Consider the following 15,517-nt stretch of genomic DNA (forward strand, 5'->3'; position numbering starts at 1 on the left):
CTGGCAGTGGTGACCTGAGCCAGCACATGTCACACACCGACGACTTTCCATCTCGCTTACCTCGGCCACTCCAAAACCACCAACCAACCAACCAACCCTCCATCTCCTCTCCGTGTTCCGTCACAAAGCCGCGTCCGTGCGCTCCTCCTCCTCCATCCGTGTGCATTGGTTTTTCATTTATATTCACTAGTCCGGCCCATCCTGTCAAGAAGAGAACAGCTTCCGCTCCTTTAGCTCAGTGGGAGAGCGCGCCACTCGTAAACTGCCCAAAAAATGGGTCCGAAATGGTGAGGTCACTAGTTCAATCCTGGTAGGGAGCAGTTGGTTCTCAACATTCTTTTTTGGGACACCATTTTTGGTCTTTTTCGCCGCCTCTTTTGTCCTTTTCTAATCTTCTGTTCTTCCTCGTTACAGTACTGTACTGTACAATGGGATTCTGTTTCTTCGTTTTGCCTCTGGTTGCATTGTTGTTGAGTTGCATGTGAGTTGCTTCTCAGATCGACATGGAATGGAAAGGGATTAATTATCCTTGCTGTGAATTGCTGTACTGTACAGAACAGTACTGTATGCATGTGCGTCCACGGACAGTGAGTACAGTGAGTGGCCTCTTCTCTCTTCTCGTTTCGCTGCTCACGTGAGCATCACGTCCGACGCAATGCACCCGACATTGCCCCAGTAGTCTCTTGCGCGGACGACGAGCCTGTACTTGCCGCGTCCTCCGTCCTCGCCGTCCTGGTCGATGATGCTCTGGACGTTGAAGGCGCCGTCGATCTTGGGCTCGCCGCGGACGGTCCGCGCCGCCGAGTAGTACAGGCGCTTCTCCTTCTCGTCGAACTGGCTCGTGATCTTTTCGGGGAAGAAGCGGCCGTACGAGAAGGCGGCCACGTAGTGCGAGAACAGCTTGCTGGTCCAGCGGTAGCTTTTCTCTCGGCCCGGATCGTCGCGGACCGTCGCGTTGCCCTGACCAGCAGAAGCCACGGTCCCAGTCGCATTCGCATTCGCAGTCGCAGTCGCATGGACGGACGTGGCCGAGGCTGGCGGCAAAGAACCAGACCAGTTGTTGGGCAGCTTGGCATGCTCAAAGACATTTCGCCAGTACTTCTTGTCCTGCTCGGCCGTACCGCTCGGATCCGTCTCGCCACCCAGATCGCACTCCATCCCCCGCTGAGGCGCCCTCTGCCCGTCGAGCTTCTTCTTGAAGGCAATGTCCAGAGCGTAGATGGCCAGGTTGTCCATGCCGTCGCCGGGATCCCCAGGTGTCTGCTGGAAGTATTCGTAGCCGACAATGATCTCGGTGGGTCCTTGCAGAGTGGGGGTCCAGAAGTCGTTGCTCGTTGCATACGCGTTCGGCGGGATGTTGAGCGGATCCGTCGAAGGCTTGGCAAAGTAGACGATCGTCGGCGAGCCGTACGGCGTAATCGCCGAACGATAGTCTTTGCCCTCGGTGAAGGCGTGCAGAGGGTGGAAGTACCGCCACCCCTCCTCGTCGGGACCCTTCCACTCGTCCCAGCTAGGATCGGGTCGAGAGACACGCACCTGCAACGTTCGGTAGCGGTAGGGGTAGTACGACACTTCCTGGTCCGGCTTGAACGTGGCATGATCCGCCGGCGGCTCGGTGGACGGAGGCTCGATGGACAGCCCTTCGCGTAAAGCGTGGCCGAGCACGTCTCCACGAAGCACCGTCTCGCCTTCCTGCACCGTGACGGTGGCTTGGTCGATGCCAAAGATCTGGTACACGATGGACCACTCGTCACGGATCATGAGACAAAAGCTTGCTTCGTCGTTGTCCCCGGCTGCAGGACCGTAGATGGGCGGCCTGCGGAACACGTACTCTCTCGCCCACACGACCTGGCCCGACACGGGCGCAAAGACCTCTTCGGGAGGAAGCACCATGCTTGTCTTGAGCTTGTTGTGGACATGCTCGGGATGCTTCTTGGCGTCCTCTTGATCGTCATCGCGCGGGTTGGTGATGCTCATGGGGATCTTGATCTGAACACCGAGCGTCCATGCCGATTGGTCGACAAAAACGCCAAAGTTGCGGTCGTTGACGTAGCGCGACGACTTGGGAATGAGCGGATTCTCCATAGCACCGGCGATGCGATTGACATCGTCTGGATGCCACGTCCTGTCCTCTTGACCCGGTCGCCTGTCGCGTGCATTGCCGGCAAGAGGCCAAGACGCACGCGACTCTTGCAGATGCAAATGTCCGACCCAAAACTGCTCGACGTGCTGCTCTGCCTTGTCGCCTTTCGAGGACGTGGTTTCGTCCGACGAGGGCAGCTTGTCGAGCTTGACGGTGACGACAAAGCTCTGCAGGACTTCGCGCGAGGAATCCTTGCGTGTCTGCTCGATCGACTGCCAATATTTTGACCAGCCGGGACACGAACGCTCATCGAGATGGAAGCGACCGTCTGGCAGCAGCGATTGAGGACCTGCCTCGCAGTCCAGAGCGCTTGTGGCCGCATGGATCCATGTTGCAGCTGGTTCTGCAGGATGCGATATCGGAGGGGAAACATGACTGGGAGGAGATAGGTTGAGATCGTCGCGCTCGCACGCCTCGATGCCGCCGAAGCCTTTGCCGCAGTGCAGCATAACTTGGTCTCTTGTTCTCAATCGAACGGGGCCTAGCGACGCCTTTGCGCTTGCCGCGCCGTACAATGTTGGGTCGAAGTGAACGACGAGTGGCTGAGGTTGGAAGGGGTCGGTCTGGTTGGAATGATCGGGACGGTGGACGACTGACGGAGGATGCGCCTGATTAATGTAGAGACCCGAATGCGAGAGCCGAAGCGATGGAACGGGAGATGGATCGTCATCCTCGACATAGGCGGCATTGGCGTACAGTTCTTGCGCTTCTTCGTAGGCAAGATCGAAGGAAGAAGCTGGTGTCGGAGACGAGGTTGGATACGAAAATGGGATCTGGCGATGAGGCCGCTTCGATCCAGCGAGGCATGCGGATGCCTGCCAAAGCAGAAGAAGTAGCGTAGTAGTTTTGACCATGTCTGCGATTGCTGTTTCGCTCGCTATGGGAAATGTGAACGCTGATCGATGTCACTCGGCCCGTACTCGGACCTGTGCGGGTGGGCGAGGGATCCTAGGCTGGAGGTTATGTCGCGAGCAGCATTGCCACTGTCGCCACCTTGAGAGTGCGTTACAAGCCGTTTGTGAATAACGACGGAGGTCCCGATGGCGAAGATAGAAAGAGATGGTGATTAGACGAAAGTGCCAATGTGACGCGAGGCGAACAGGCGCAATCCGAAAATAGCAAGTCAAAGCGTGCACTGCTTTCACCAGATTCGGCGAGTGCCAAATCGCAGCATAAGCAGGCTCAAACTCACGCTCCGACGCTCCAACACATTTAATCCCCAAGTTGATTGCTGCACCCTGCAGACCAGATCCAATTTCGTACTCGACTAAGGCTGTACAGAGCCGCCATGACAGTTGCCATATCGAAGGTAAGCAGAAGAAGACAAGCTGAAGCGCGGGCTGATGCGCCCGTTCTGAAAGCAGAAGCTGCTGGGTCGGAACGGAAGCAGCAGCAGCAGCAGCAGCAGACGGTGACGATCCAAACACAACTCTTGGTCCCTCTTCGCCGCCCGACTTGACTCCACTCTGACCAGGTTCGATTTGTAGGAAAAGGGGCGAGTTTGGGACCGTGGGAGTCTTGGTATCAGGCAGTTTCCCTGTGTCTCTTGCTTTTGCGAATATTTAAGAGATTTCGCTCCGTTGGGTCCGCCGAGTCGCCGAGCAGTTGAGCTTGTCAGGGTCTGCTGCTCGCTCTGTCGGCTGTTTGTTTGCTGCGAACAGGAAAAACACCGGAATGCTGCTGCCTGTCGAGTTGATGGATTCTGTGTTGCTGCTCAGCATTCCATGAAGGATGCTGCTGCATACACATCTGCTTTGAAACCGCATCTTCGACCTTCTTCTCAACCAACATCGCACACACGCACATGGTCCGACTTGACTGTGCTGTTCCCTCAACGAGCCATTCGCACGATCTCTACAACACGATTGACGCCCGCCACGCCAAGATCATGTTTGACACCACATCATAGCGCTTGACTCTTTTTTCCTCCAATCATCGGGAAGCTTGCTGCGGACACGTCGCCCGCTCGACCCTGACCGATAATGGCGCCCGTGATATCATCAATAGGCCAGACACGGTCACGGCTTCCTACCAAATGGATGCAGACCGCGGATGCCACTGCCACTACCACCATCAAATATGTAGACGGCCATCGTTCTCCAAGCGAGAGTCCGTTGCGATGGTCGACACACACGCTCGCTGCCGATCCACACGATACCGTCCGTAGTCGCGCCGACTCCACTGCATCCACTTTCGTCGACACGTTTGCACACCGTCGCAAGAACCGAATCAGCGATCTCACCTTTGTCGACGATTTGGACGAAGCTGCTCTGACCCACCTTCCGCAGTCAGACAGCCTGACTTCGGGTTTCAACGATGCATCTCTCACGCTGAACAATGATGACGATGACGACGACCACGAGTCCTCCGACCCGACCCAGTTGACATCCTATAAAGCAAGTTTGACGCACAACACCAATCACACTACACGCTACCCTCACGCTCGACCAAGCGCCGCACTCGACGATGACGATGATGATGACGGCCTTGAGCATGACGACATGGCACAGCGCATCGATCGCTTGATGGCAGCTACCATGGAGGCACTCGAGGCTTCCAACCGACTCGTCCTCGACACTCTCTCGTCCAGGGCTAAGCTCGCTCAACTGAATGCTATCGAAGCAGCGCTCGACTCGCACCTCGACGCTAGAGAAGCGCATCTCAAGCGCCAAATCCAAGCCGTCACGGACATGACCGACTTTGTCGCCAAAACCTCTGCCGAGCTGCAAAAGCTCACGGGTGCTTCTAGTGGTGCGCGCGCGCCTTCCGGAGTCGCCTCGACGAGCCAGCGCTCCTCCCTCGCTGAACCAGCCGAGCTTCAGGTGCGAGATGCTGCTGCGACGGGAATCGTCCAGGCGCTTGATAGAGATGCCACCATTGGAAAAACAGCAGCCAAGCGTTTGGAGCGCATGCTTCAGACTCCATCACCATCCGCATCGCCAACGTCTGCAGCACATGCACCACAGAGGAAAAGCAACAATGCGAACAGACGCGCTTTCTCCATATCCAACCTTGGCTCTATCCAGTCCAGCATCGCAGAAGAGGCTCCGCTCGAGGCTCAAGGCGGGCCGGGCATGCCGGATCCTGCTCAAGATGTCTTCTCCACACTGTCCGACAGCCGCACATCGACGCCTCAGAAGAAGCGCTCCGTTAGCTACGACAGTCGCGCTCCAAGCGCCATCAAGCTGATGGGCAAACTTTCCGCTCCCACCATAGCCTCCACCTCGGGCGCCGTTTCCAGCGCAAGTGTGCTTCCCAGCGCGACAGCTGCGGTTGTGTCCTCTATCGCTTCTGTTGCAGGGTCGTCCGATTCAAACGGCGCGAAAGGGGGCACCACGACGCGTCCTTCGCTCATGGCAACACTTCGGCAAGATTCGACATCGACGTCTCCCTCACGCTCGTCTCGTGATGACAGCACGGCACGGCCGCAGACAAGAGGTACCTTGGGTCTAACGAGTTACAGTGGAAGTGCCCGTTCGAAAGCGTCGGCAAGTGTGGGAGTGGCATCGACCAGCGTCGAGTCAACGCTGGCAGCCCTTCTCGGCATGCCCTCGGCGGCGGCATCGGAATCGTCGCGCACCGAAACACCTTCCGAGTCTTCGTACTTTGACAGCGCCGTCGAAGATTCGATCTGTTCAGCGTCGCCTCCCACGCCAGGCAGCATGCACGCCATCCACGGTGTGCTGGCTACTCCTTGGAAGCCTGCTACGCATGAAGGCAAGCCGGACAGCGTCGACGTGCATCCATCGAGCCAGCAACGGTCAGCTCGACGTGCTTCGGTATACGCCAACATGGTAAGCCCACGAGCCTCGCTCTCGCTTTCGGATCGCGACCGGGCTCAGCAGCTGTCGTCGCAGCTTGCCGAACTGGCGAGCGAGCGTGCCACGTGGAATCCGCAATCGGCCGGCAGCGCCAACTTTGGCATGGCGGGCAGCTCGGCGACCGGAGTAGGCAGTGGCGGAGGTGGAGCGCTGCGTGCGTTGCAAAAGCTCAACCAAATGTCGGCGGCCAAGATTGCTGGGCAGGGCGGCGCTTCTGCGGAGCAACAAACCGGTAGCAAGCGAGTCTCCCTTGGCCTTGGCCTGCCCAGCTTCTCGGCTTTGAGACCGAGTGCCAGTCGCTCCACCTCTACGACTCAAGCGCCGTCTGAAGCACCAACCGCACCTGCATGTGCGGACGTTTCTGCCGCGCTGTCGCCCCCTGCACAGGCTCCATCTTCGGCCGTGGTTGCGGATGCGCCGGCGAAAACAAGCAGCAACCTGATTGCTGCGGACGATCAAGCATCGACAGATCCCGATCAGAACGCCACAGCAGCCGATATTCCGTCGTCTTCCTTGCTTGGCGGAGGCTGGCGCTCCTGGACGTCGTGGAACACTGCGCCTGCAGCTCCCGTCCGTGGCGAGACCTCTGCATCGCACAATTGAAGTACCGCCTCGTTGCGTTGCTGTTGCTCTCTCCCTACCCCACTTTCCCCATCCTTCCCCTGAAATCGCAAGCCAACCGATCCCGGTGCCCTATACCAGGCCTTGAGCCACCTCTTTGTATTTCTAGTTTGCAGTTGGTGTTACCGAACCTTGCTCACCCATGTCAAAAGCTGCGAGAGAGAGTCAGGATTGGACTGCTTGACGCGACACCGAGAGTCGTGTGAGCCGAAGTTTCGAATGTGGCCGTGCGCCAATAATCAGTCATTTCTCACTCCACATTCGAAAAATCTAGGGTCTGATTTTGAATGAGCTCCAACTGCGTTGTTTTTGCCTTTCTCGCAACCATCATCGTCGTCACCACTATTCTGCCTTTCGGAGAAAGACCTTCTAGCTGCCATGGAGTTGTGCGGCCAATGCTGAGGCCATAGCGGCCCTGACAAGCTCTGGACCCAGTCGACCCGCGTCAGCGCCTCCGAACACCTGCGCTTTAGGCCGACACTCTCTTTGCTCGCTCGACTTCGGCTCAACGGCCGTCGTAGCTACATCTCAAGCCACCGCAAACCAGAACGAAGAGAACCTCAACAAGGCCGCTTTGTGCATCCCATGATGAGCTCTGCCACGGTCGAAGAGTTTGTCGAACTGCTCAATGCCGAGCAGCATGTGGATCTGCAAAAGCTGCGCGATCTGGCGCGTCACGGCGTGCAACCCTCGGTACGCGGCGAAGTTTGGCTCTATCTGCTCGGCGTGCTGAGCGACGACAAGGGACAGGAGATGACTTCTGTGCGCAGCAAGTATCTAGCGTACGAGGCGCTCGACAAGCACAACCCCGCGCTCGAGAAGCGGGTGCGTAGCGAGTGTCAACGGTACTACCAGAAACGGCTCGGCACACGACCGCCACCGGGTCGGACGCTAATGCGAAGCTCGAAGAGCGTGCTTTCGCGCAAACCGGGTGGATTCTCTGCTGCTGCAATCGGTGCGGGTGCAAATGGAACGGGTGGGATCTTGCTGAGCAGGGATTTCTCGTTGAATGGCTCTTCCGCGCAGAGCACGTCCGGATCGGGATTGTTGATGGGCGACGGGCCCCCAAATGCGAGTGCGCTGGCGACGACGACATTGAACGGGTCTGATAGGGGGCCGAATCGGGTCAATGACGGCCGGATTCATGCTTTGGGCGGCATCATCGGCGAGAGCGGCGTCTCTGCAGCGATGGACGCCGATGATCCGGATGCAGCGGCGGCTCTCGAACTCAAGCGATTTGGTCGCAGTGTGGAAAACATCATTTGCGCCTTTATGAATCGATGTGCTGCGGCAGAGACGGCGCGGAGACAGGCTTCGCAGGGTACCAACGATGCGGGTCCCTCGGCACCCGGATTGCAACGGAGCTCGGGGACTGCCACCAACGGAAACACAAGCACAACAGCGTCGGAGGGGGCAAGGGGACGTCTAGAAAACACAAAAGATGCGGAAGAGGATCCGTTCCGATCGAGCAAGACAGCAGAAAGCAGCGGCAATGGCAGCGGACTGTTCACCGAGGTCGACGCTATCGGTGCGGCAGTGGGCTCAACGCTAGCACGGCACGGACAACACAGCAGCGGCACCAGCTCACGCTCGCGGTCTCGGGCCGGTTCGATGGGCAGCACAAGCAACAACGGTGCAGCAGTCGGCGCTTCCAGCAACGCTGTTCTGACGGGGCGGAGCGGTACAAGCGTCGAAGACGCGGTACGATCGCGGATGCCGCGCGAGTACGAGTGGCAGCCACAGGTGGACCACAGCACGGGGGGCACGTCGGGCACAGCGGCCGAGTTCCATCCTGCGCTGGTGTACCTGTGCGCACCGTTCGTGCAATGCGTGCGTGTGGAAGCGGGCATGTACTTTGCGTTTGAAAAGCTGATGATGCTGATGGCGCGGCACAGTGCACGCCATCCGTTGCCGCGGCAGGTGGCTACGTTTCTGACGCTGTTCCGTACGACTCTGCCCGAGCTGCACTCGTACTTTGAAGAGGAGGAGGTGGACATTATCGGGTTCGCGACCAACTGGTTGCAGCATCTGTTGGCGGGAGAGTTGAGGATTGAGGATCTGATGCGGTTGTGGGATACGTACTTCGCGTTGCCAGATTTCCTTGATCTGCATCTGTATGTTTGCATTGCGATACTGACCAACTGCAAGGACTCGCTGGAGGAGCTGGATCGGTCCGAGACGAGGAGCATGCTGGATAGCTTACCTGCGTTGGATATAGATCGGGTAAGTGTAGCTTCGGTGCAGACGCCTCAAAAGAGGGTGGCAGTACTGAACATTGCCTTTCATTGTTTGTGGTGGACAACAGATCATCAACGAGGCGATCAACATCCGGTTGAGCCACCAACGATCGCAGCGGACAGACGATGTTTGAAACTGGATGCACAAGGAGGAAGCTATACTCTTGAATCATTGTCCGACACATGCATGCGTGTCGGGTTCGTATCTGCAGCCAGAGGCGTGTGATCTAGTGGATGGGGCTTGATCGTGAGCACAGCACAGAAGTTGGAAGATGCTGGCAAGGACCCTCGGGAGCTGTGGTCCGGCTGGAGAGAGACTGCGGCTCCCGCGGGGAGCCACAGCACGCGGGCAAACTGAATTTGATTTTTCAAACACAGCCTGCTCGTCGCCGTACGAAAAGGGTCAGCACAGCAGTTCACAGCACAGCACAGCACAGCATGGCATTTTCGGGGTGCCCGATGCTGTCGTTGCATAAAGGAGCACTACCCGTTGCTGCTGCAGGCAAACCCACGTACGGGGCGCTTTGCAAGCGTTGGTATTGTGCTGTGGTATCCATTCGGCTGCAAAGTGTGCTCTGTATCGAGGACGTGGCCGTCCGTGTTCTCACAGTTTCATTCATGCTGCCAAAGGTCAACGCAGTCTTCGCCAACCGGTTTAGATCCGACGCTGTTTGCTTCGCTCGGAGGTAGACGTGGTCGATGCGGGCACAAACGGCAACTGCAAGCTGCGTATGTGATGGATGTTGTTTTCTGGAACACTGTCTAAGACTGTCTAAGACCGATCTGGACTGGCAAAGTTGATCTACCGCGTGAGACGGGACGCAGGGCGCGACGCTGTCAAATGCCACAAGTCAGCGCGTACTGCGACGCACAGCACGGCTTTTGTGTTGGTCTCAGCTGTCGCTCGTTGCCCCTGTCTGTTTTTTGGGTTTTCCAAGCACACTTTTTACTCGCCGAAAGACACACGGAGACATGCACGCACTCTGCGACTGACTGCACAGCCAAGATGCCACAAAGGCACAAAATAGCATTGTTTGCAACTCCGCAAGCGCATAAATTCCTGGATAGCAGCATGTTGACGTCGTCGGCGATCAAGTGCTGTGCAGGCTAACAGAGCAGGCGACAGAGAGTTGACTATGAACACGCATGTATGCCGATGCTACGCTGGCTTCGACCTCGAATGTAAAGCAGGAAAGCAGATGAGGTCGATGTTGGTCCTGCGTTGTGCAAACGTCGAGAGCGACGATGGGCTCAGGCTGAGAATGGACAAAGAATGAGGGGGAAAGGAGAAAAAGAGGCGCAACTGCGTGATTTACGGATCGGCAGTGGCCTTACTTGGTGCGGTGTTGCTGTCAGAGATGCACGCGAGAAACACACGCTGCAAACCTACACCACCCGAAGAGCGAAGGCAGCAGAGCAACAACGCTGGCTGCCGAGTCTATGTCGGCGCACACTCCTTGCATGCACGTCGTCCCTGCTTTTGCGCTGCTGCTGCTGCTGCTGCTACTCTCCACCTTTTCTTGGCTCTTTGTTCTCAACACAAAGTGAGAACGATCCTCTTGACGACGAAACTCCATCTTCGATTCCATCATCGTCCGGCTTCTTCGTCACCACCATCATCCACAACCCACTTACACCTGCAACGTGGAAATACTTTCTGCCACCCCACACACCTTCAGCTACGCAGAAAGGGCCACCTCGGCATCCCCACGCCGCCCACTTTAAACAGAGGCCCAAGCACTCACATCGACAGCTTCGCGCCGGCCAGCCACACCTACCCCTCCGGCGGCAACAATGAGCTATGACGCTTACCAGATGCGGCCCAGCCAAGGGCGTGGCCAGGCGCGTCAGCAGCAGCAGCAACAACAACAACGCTCCTACCAGCTTTCCGTAAGTTTAACCTTCTGGTGAAACGCCCACCCGCGGAACGAATGCTTTGGATTGCAATGCACAGCTGTTCTACGCATGTATGAACTGGGACCCAAGACACTGACGATCACTTTATGCATTGCTTCTTATCTCCCCTTGAACGCTATTTGTTGACCTCCGTCACAATCAATTCGCTCTGATGTCTCTTGACAACCTCACAATGTCCCCGATCCGTCGCTGGTGGGATGGTTTCCAACCTATGCAGGACGACCCCTTAAGCCAGCACAATCTGCCTTATTCCCGCCACGGTGACGCCTTCGGAAGCTCGACGAGCATGCAACATCCCGAGAACCCTTTCTATGCAGGAGAGAACCCGAGCTTCCAGACGCTCGCACCGGGCACTTCGGACGGCCATGGCATGTATGCCTACGAGGAGGACAAGATTCCACTTACCGACGTTACTGATGAGAAGTACAGCTACTCGAAACAGGGGAACAGCGCCTACAACCTGTCCAACTCAAGCGGCTTCCCCACGCCGGCACCGTACGGGGGCCCCTCGTCCTACTCGTCCAGCCTCGGGCCGGAAGACAGTGCGAGCCAAGTGGCGTGGGCCAAGCGTCAACAGGCGCCCAAGCGAGGTCTCACCAAGAAGATCCAGCTGACGCGCGGCCACTGGATCGTCGACCACCCCGTCCCCACGGCGGTCAAGAACTCGGTCGAGCCCAAGTGGGCACAGGGCAGTCGAACGCAGGAGTTCACCCATATGCGCTACACTGCCGCGACGTGCGATCCGGATGAGTTCACGCTGGAAAACGGCTGGAGCCTGCGCGCTTCGCAACAGTACGGGCGTGACACGGAGCTGCTCATTGCCATCACGTACTACAACGAAGACCGCATCTTGCTGGCGCGAACGCTGCACGGCGTCATGCTCAACATCCGCGATATCTGCAAGAGCAAGACGTCCAAGTTTTGGAGGCGATCTGCCGAGGAGGGCAGGCCCGGGTGGCAGCGCATCGTGGTCAGCCTGATCTTTGACGGCATTGATCCGTGCGACAAGGAGGTGCTGGATCTGCTGGCCACCGTGGGTGTCTACCAGGATGGCGTGATGAAGCGCAAGGTCGACGGCAAGGATACGGTGGCGCATCTGTTCGAGTACACGACGCAGCTCTCGGTGGATCCTACCCCGGCGCTCATCCAGCCGCACGGCGACGATGCGTCAAACCTGGTCCCCGTGCAGATGATCTTCTGTCTCAAGCAGAAGAACAGCAAGAAGATCAACAGCCACCGCTGGCTCTTCAACGCTCTGGGGCGTCACTTGCAGCCCGAGCTATGCGTGCTCATCGACGCAGGCACCAAACCGGGCCACAAGTCGCTCTACTATCTATGGGAGGCGTTCTACAACAATGCCAACCTCGGCGGCGCGTGTGGAGAGATTCACGCCATGATCAAGAACGGCCGCAAGCTCGTCAACCCGCTGGTAGCGGCGCAGAACTTCGAGTACAAGATGTCCAACATCCTCGATAAGCCGCTCGAGTCGACGTTCGGGTACGTCAGCGTGCTGCCGGGCGCGTTCAGTGCCTACCGCTTCCGTGCGATCCAGGGCCGACCGCTGCAGCAGTACTTCCACGGCGACCATACGCTCGCGGACCGGCTGGGCAAGAAAGGTTTGCACGGCATGGACATTTTCACCAAAAACATGTTTTTGGCCGAGGACCGCATCTTGTGTTTCGAGCTGGTGGCCAAGGCAGGCGACAAGTGGACGCTGACGTACGTCAAGCCGTCGAAGGGCGAGACGGATGTACCCGAGGGAGCCGCCGAGTTGATCTCACAGCGTCGACGATGGCTGAACGGATCGTTTGCAGCGTCAATCTACTCGCTGGTGCACTTCTTCCGCATCTACAAGTCGAACCACGGCATCATCCGGCTGTTTTTCTTTCATCTGCAGGCGGTGTACAACGCCATCGTGCTGCTGTTCAGCTGGTTCGCGCTGGCCAACCTGTGGTTGACTTTCAGCATCATCATCGAGTTCTTGCCGGACGAGCTGCTCAAGGACCAGTCGCACACGACGCTCGTGGTGTTTCACTGGATCAACCAGGCGGCAAAATGGGTCTACGTGTTTTTCCTCGTGCTGCAGTTTGTGCTGGCTTTGGGCAATCGGCCCAAGGGCGAGAAGGCGACGTACATTGCGTCGTTCATCGTGTTTGGCGTGCTGGGACTGTATCTGCTGTTCACGTCGTTGTGGCTGACGCTGCGCGCGTTGGTGAATACGACGGTGACGGGCGATATCTGGCATACGCTGTTCAACCAGACGACGGGCGTGCTGATCGCAGCACTGGCGGCGACGTTTGGGATCTACCTGATTGCGTCGATCCTATACGCAGATCCGTGGCACATGATCACGTCGTTCCCGCAGTACATGCTCATCGCCCCGTCGTTTATCAACATCCTCAACGTGTATGCCTTCTGCAACCTGCACGACGTCAGTTGGGGAACAAAAGGGTCGGACAAGGCCGACGCGCTGCCGACGGTGGACACCAAGAAGGACAAGTCGAACGAACCAGGCACGGTCGAGGAGATCGAGAGGCACCAGGACGACATCGACGAGACGTTCAAGAGCGTCGTCTCGAGGGCGGTGGCGCCGTTCAAACCGCAAGCGACGATCGAAAAGCCCACCGCGGACGACAGCAACAAGACCTTCCGTACACGCTTGGTGGCGTTCTGGCTGCTCACCAACGGTGCGCTCACGGTGGCCATCGAGAACGTCAATGGTCTCAACACCGGGCTGACGAACAAGCAGATCGAGCAGGAACAGAGCTCGAAACAGTCGACCTACTTCCGCATCATCTTGTGGGCCACGTTTGGTCTCAGTGCCTTCCGATTTGCCGGCTGCTTGATCTACTGGGTCAAGAGGAACACTACGCGATGCTTCAGGAAGAGCTGAGACGGTCGTTGCATGGAACTACGAGTGTAGGATGGCGGTGCAGACTGGACATTTGCTTTTATGCTTTAACATTGACGTAGCTGCGAGATGTGATGTGTGTGTACTGTAGCGAGTGTTTTTGTATGGATCGTGAGCAAATGAATCTTGTTCGTGGAGTAGCCGCGAGGCTGTTAGAACGGATTCTGTATGATGCAAACGAAGCGGCTGAGCACGTCAATTCCTTCTGTTGAAATCGGGATGCGGCCAAAGTCTAAATGCCGGAGAAAAGCCAAGAGTGGCATGCTGCACTTTTTCTTTTTTGGCTTTCTGGTTGCTCGGCGCACGGTGCTTCCTACGCACGACGATCTTCACTTCTCGTCGCTCATGCCTCTTCACCTTGATACACAAACGCGGCAAGACCGAATCCTTAGACAACATCGACTGGCACGCTCTCGACGACAACAACGCGACGCGGACACACTGAACACAAAGGCGTTTCGGATTCGCGGCTATCTTTACTTGCCACCATTCTCGCGATAACCACCCCACTGCTGACGAGCGCAAGGTTTGGCGCACCATCTCTCCGAGCAGGAACAGCGTATCGAAAGAGCCTGAGCGGCGCACTGCGAACCATGTCGTCCAATCAAGCATCGACGTCTGCATCCGCAGCAGCTACCTCCTCTACCGCTGCTCCTGCTGCTCCTGCTGCTGCTGCTGCATCAGCGATCGCATCCACCCCTGCTGCGCGCTCGCGCCTCGACAAGATCCCCAAGCTGCTCTACGGTACAGCGTGGAAAGGCGACTACACCTCTGATCTTGTCATTCTCGCCCTCTCGCATGGCTTCCGCGGCATCGACACGGCGGGGCAACGCAAACACTACCGCGAAGACCATGTCGGCCAGGCGCTCTCCACCGCCCAAACGGACTTGGATTTGGATCGACGCGATGTATGGGTACAGTCCAAGTTCACGCCACGCTCAGGGCAGGACTGGACGCATCCGGAACTGATACCGTTTGCACAGGATGAGGACGTCGAGGTGCAGGTGCGCAAGTCGTTCGCTGCGTCGTTGCGCAACCTGCATCCGTGGTTGGAGTTCGAAGCGCTCGAAACAGTGGCTAGCAAGATCAACGCGAATCACGCCCGCGGAGCCGAGGGGGAGGATCTCGACGCCGGCGTCGCATACGGCGACGTCAAAGGCGAAGCGTATCTCGACAGCTACGTGCTCCACTCTCCACTGACTACGTTGGAACGCACGCTCAAGGTGTGGGCGACCATGGAATCCTTTGTCCATCTCGGCCTGGTCCGTCAAATAGGCATCAGCAACGTCTACGACCCAGACATCTTCCAGGCCATCGCACGCACCACGCGCATTCCCCCGAGCGTAGTCCAGAACCGCTGGCACTACACCACCGGCCACGACGTTGCGCTCCTCTCGCTTCTCTCCCCCACGCTGTCTCCGAACGACTACGCGAGCGGCAAGCGAGACGCCGTGGTGTACCAGCCCTTCTGGTCGCTTACGGGCAACCCGAATCTGCTCGCCAGCGTCGAGGTGCAGGACCTGGCGATCCGCAAAGGCTGGACCCCGCAGCAGACGGTCTATGCCTTCCTCGCCAGTGGCATGAACATCCCCGGCTTGACTGTCACCGTGCTGTCCGGCACCACCAGCGAGCAGCACATGGTCGAGGCGGTCAAGGCCGTCCACGAGGGCCAGCGCGAAGATACGTGGGAGCCGGGCGACCTGGATCGCATCCGACGCGTCGTGTATGGCGAGTGACTCTGATCCAGCAACGATCAAGATGATAGCTTAATGTTCAGTTACCTGCCTCCGGCGCGGTCGATCCATGGCGCATGTTGGCCTCTGCCTGTGTGCGTGTGTGTGTGTGCATGTGTGCATGTGAGCACGAG

General features: G+C 57.8%; 5 protein-coding genes across 5 annotated transcripts; 4 read left to right on the forward strand and 1 right to left on the reverse strand.

Moving 5' to 3' along the window:
- Positions 1-630: 630 nt before the first annotated feature.
- EX895_002639 (uncharacterized protein) lies at positions 631-2,997 on the reverse strand (the record flags this gene model as incomplete). The annotated part of the gene is made up of 1 exon (XM_029883237.1): positions 631-2,997. The coding sequence occupies one exon, from the start codon at positions 2,995-2,997 to the stop codon at positions 631-633; it is 2,367 nt and encodes a 788-aa protein (XP_029740272.1).
- A 1,128-nt stretch (positions 2,998-4,125) lies between these two features.
- On the forward strand, positions 4,126-6,567 carry EX895_002640 (uncharacterized protein; the record flags this gene model as incomplete). Its single annotated transcript, XM_029883238.1, has 1 exon — positions 4,126-6,567. The coding sequence occupies one exon, from the start codon at positions 4,126-4,128 to the stop codon at positions 6,565-6,567; it is 2,442 nt and encodes an 813-aa protein (XP_029740273.1).
- Positions 6,568-7,173: 606 nt separating this feature from the next.
- On the forward strand, positions 7,174-8,956 carry EX895_002641 (uncharacterized protein; the record flags this gene model as incomplete). Its single annotated transcript, XM_029883239.1, has 2 exons — positions 7,174-8,808; positions 8,891-8,956. The coding sequence occupies 2 exons, from the start codon at positions 7,174-7,176 to the stop codon at positions 8,954-8,956; spliced, it is 1,701 nt and encodes a 566-aa protein (XP_029740274.1).
- A 1,660-nt stretch (positions 8,957-10,616) lies between these two features.
- Positions 10,617-13,632, forward strand: EX895_002642 (uncharacterized protein; the record flags this gene model as incomplete). The annotated part of the gene is made up of 2 exons (XM_029883240.1): positions 10,617-10,712; positions 10,957-13,632. 2 exons carry the CDS (start codon positions 10,617-10,619, stop codon positions 13,630-13,632), a joined length of 2,772 nt encoding a protein of 923 aa, XP_029740275.1.
- A 611-nt stretch (positions 13,633-14,243) lies between these two features.
- EX895_002643 (uncharacterized protein) lies at positions 14,244-15,386 on the forward strand (the record flags this gene model as incomplete). Its single annotated transcript, XM_029883241.1, has 1 exon — positions 14,244-15,386. The coding sequence occupies one exon, from the start codon at positions 14,244-14,246 to the stop codon at positions 15,384-15,386; it is 1,143 nt and encodes a 380-aa protein (XP_029740276.1).
- Positions 15,387-15,517: the final 131 nt, after the last annotated feature.

The sequence above is a fragment of the Sporisorium graminicola genome, chromosome SGRAM_16, assembly GCF_005498985.1.
Source record: "Sporisorium graminicola strain CBS 10092 chromosome SGRAM_16, whole genome shotgun sequence".
NCBI lineage: Eukaryota > Fungi > Basidiomycota > Ustilaginomycetes > Ustilaginales > Ustilaginaceae > Sporisorium > Sporisorium graminicola.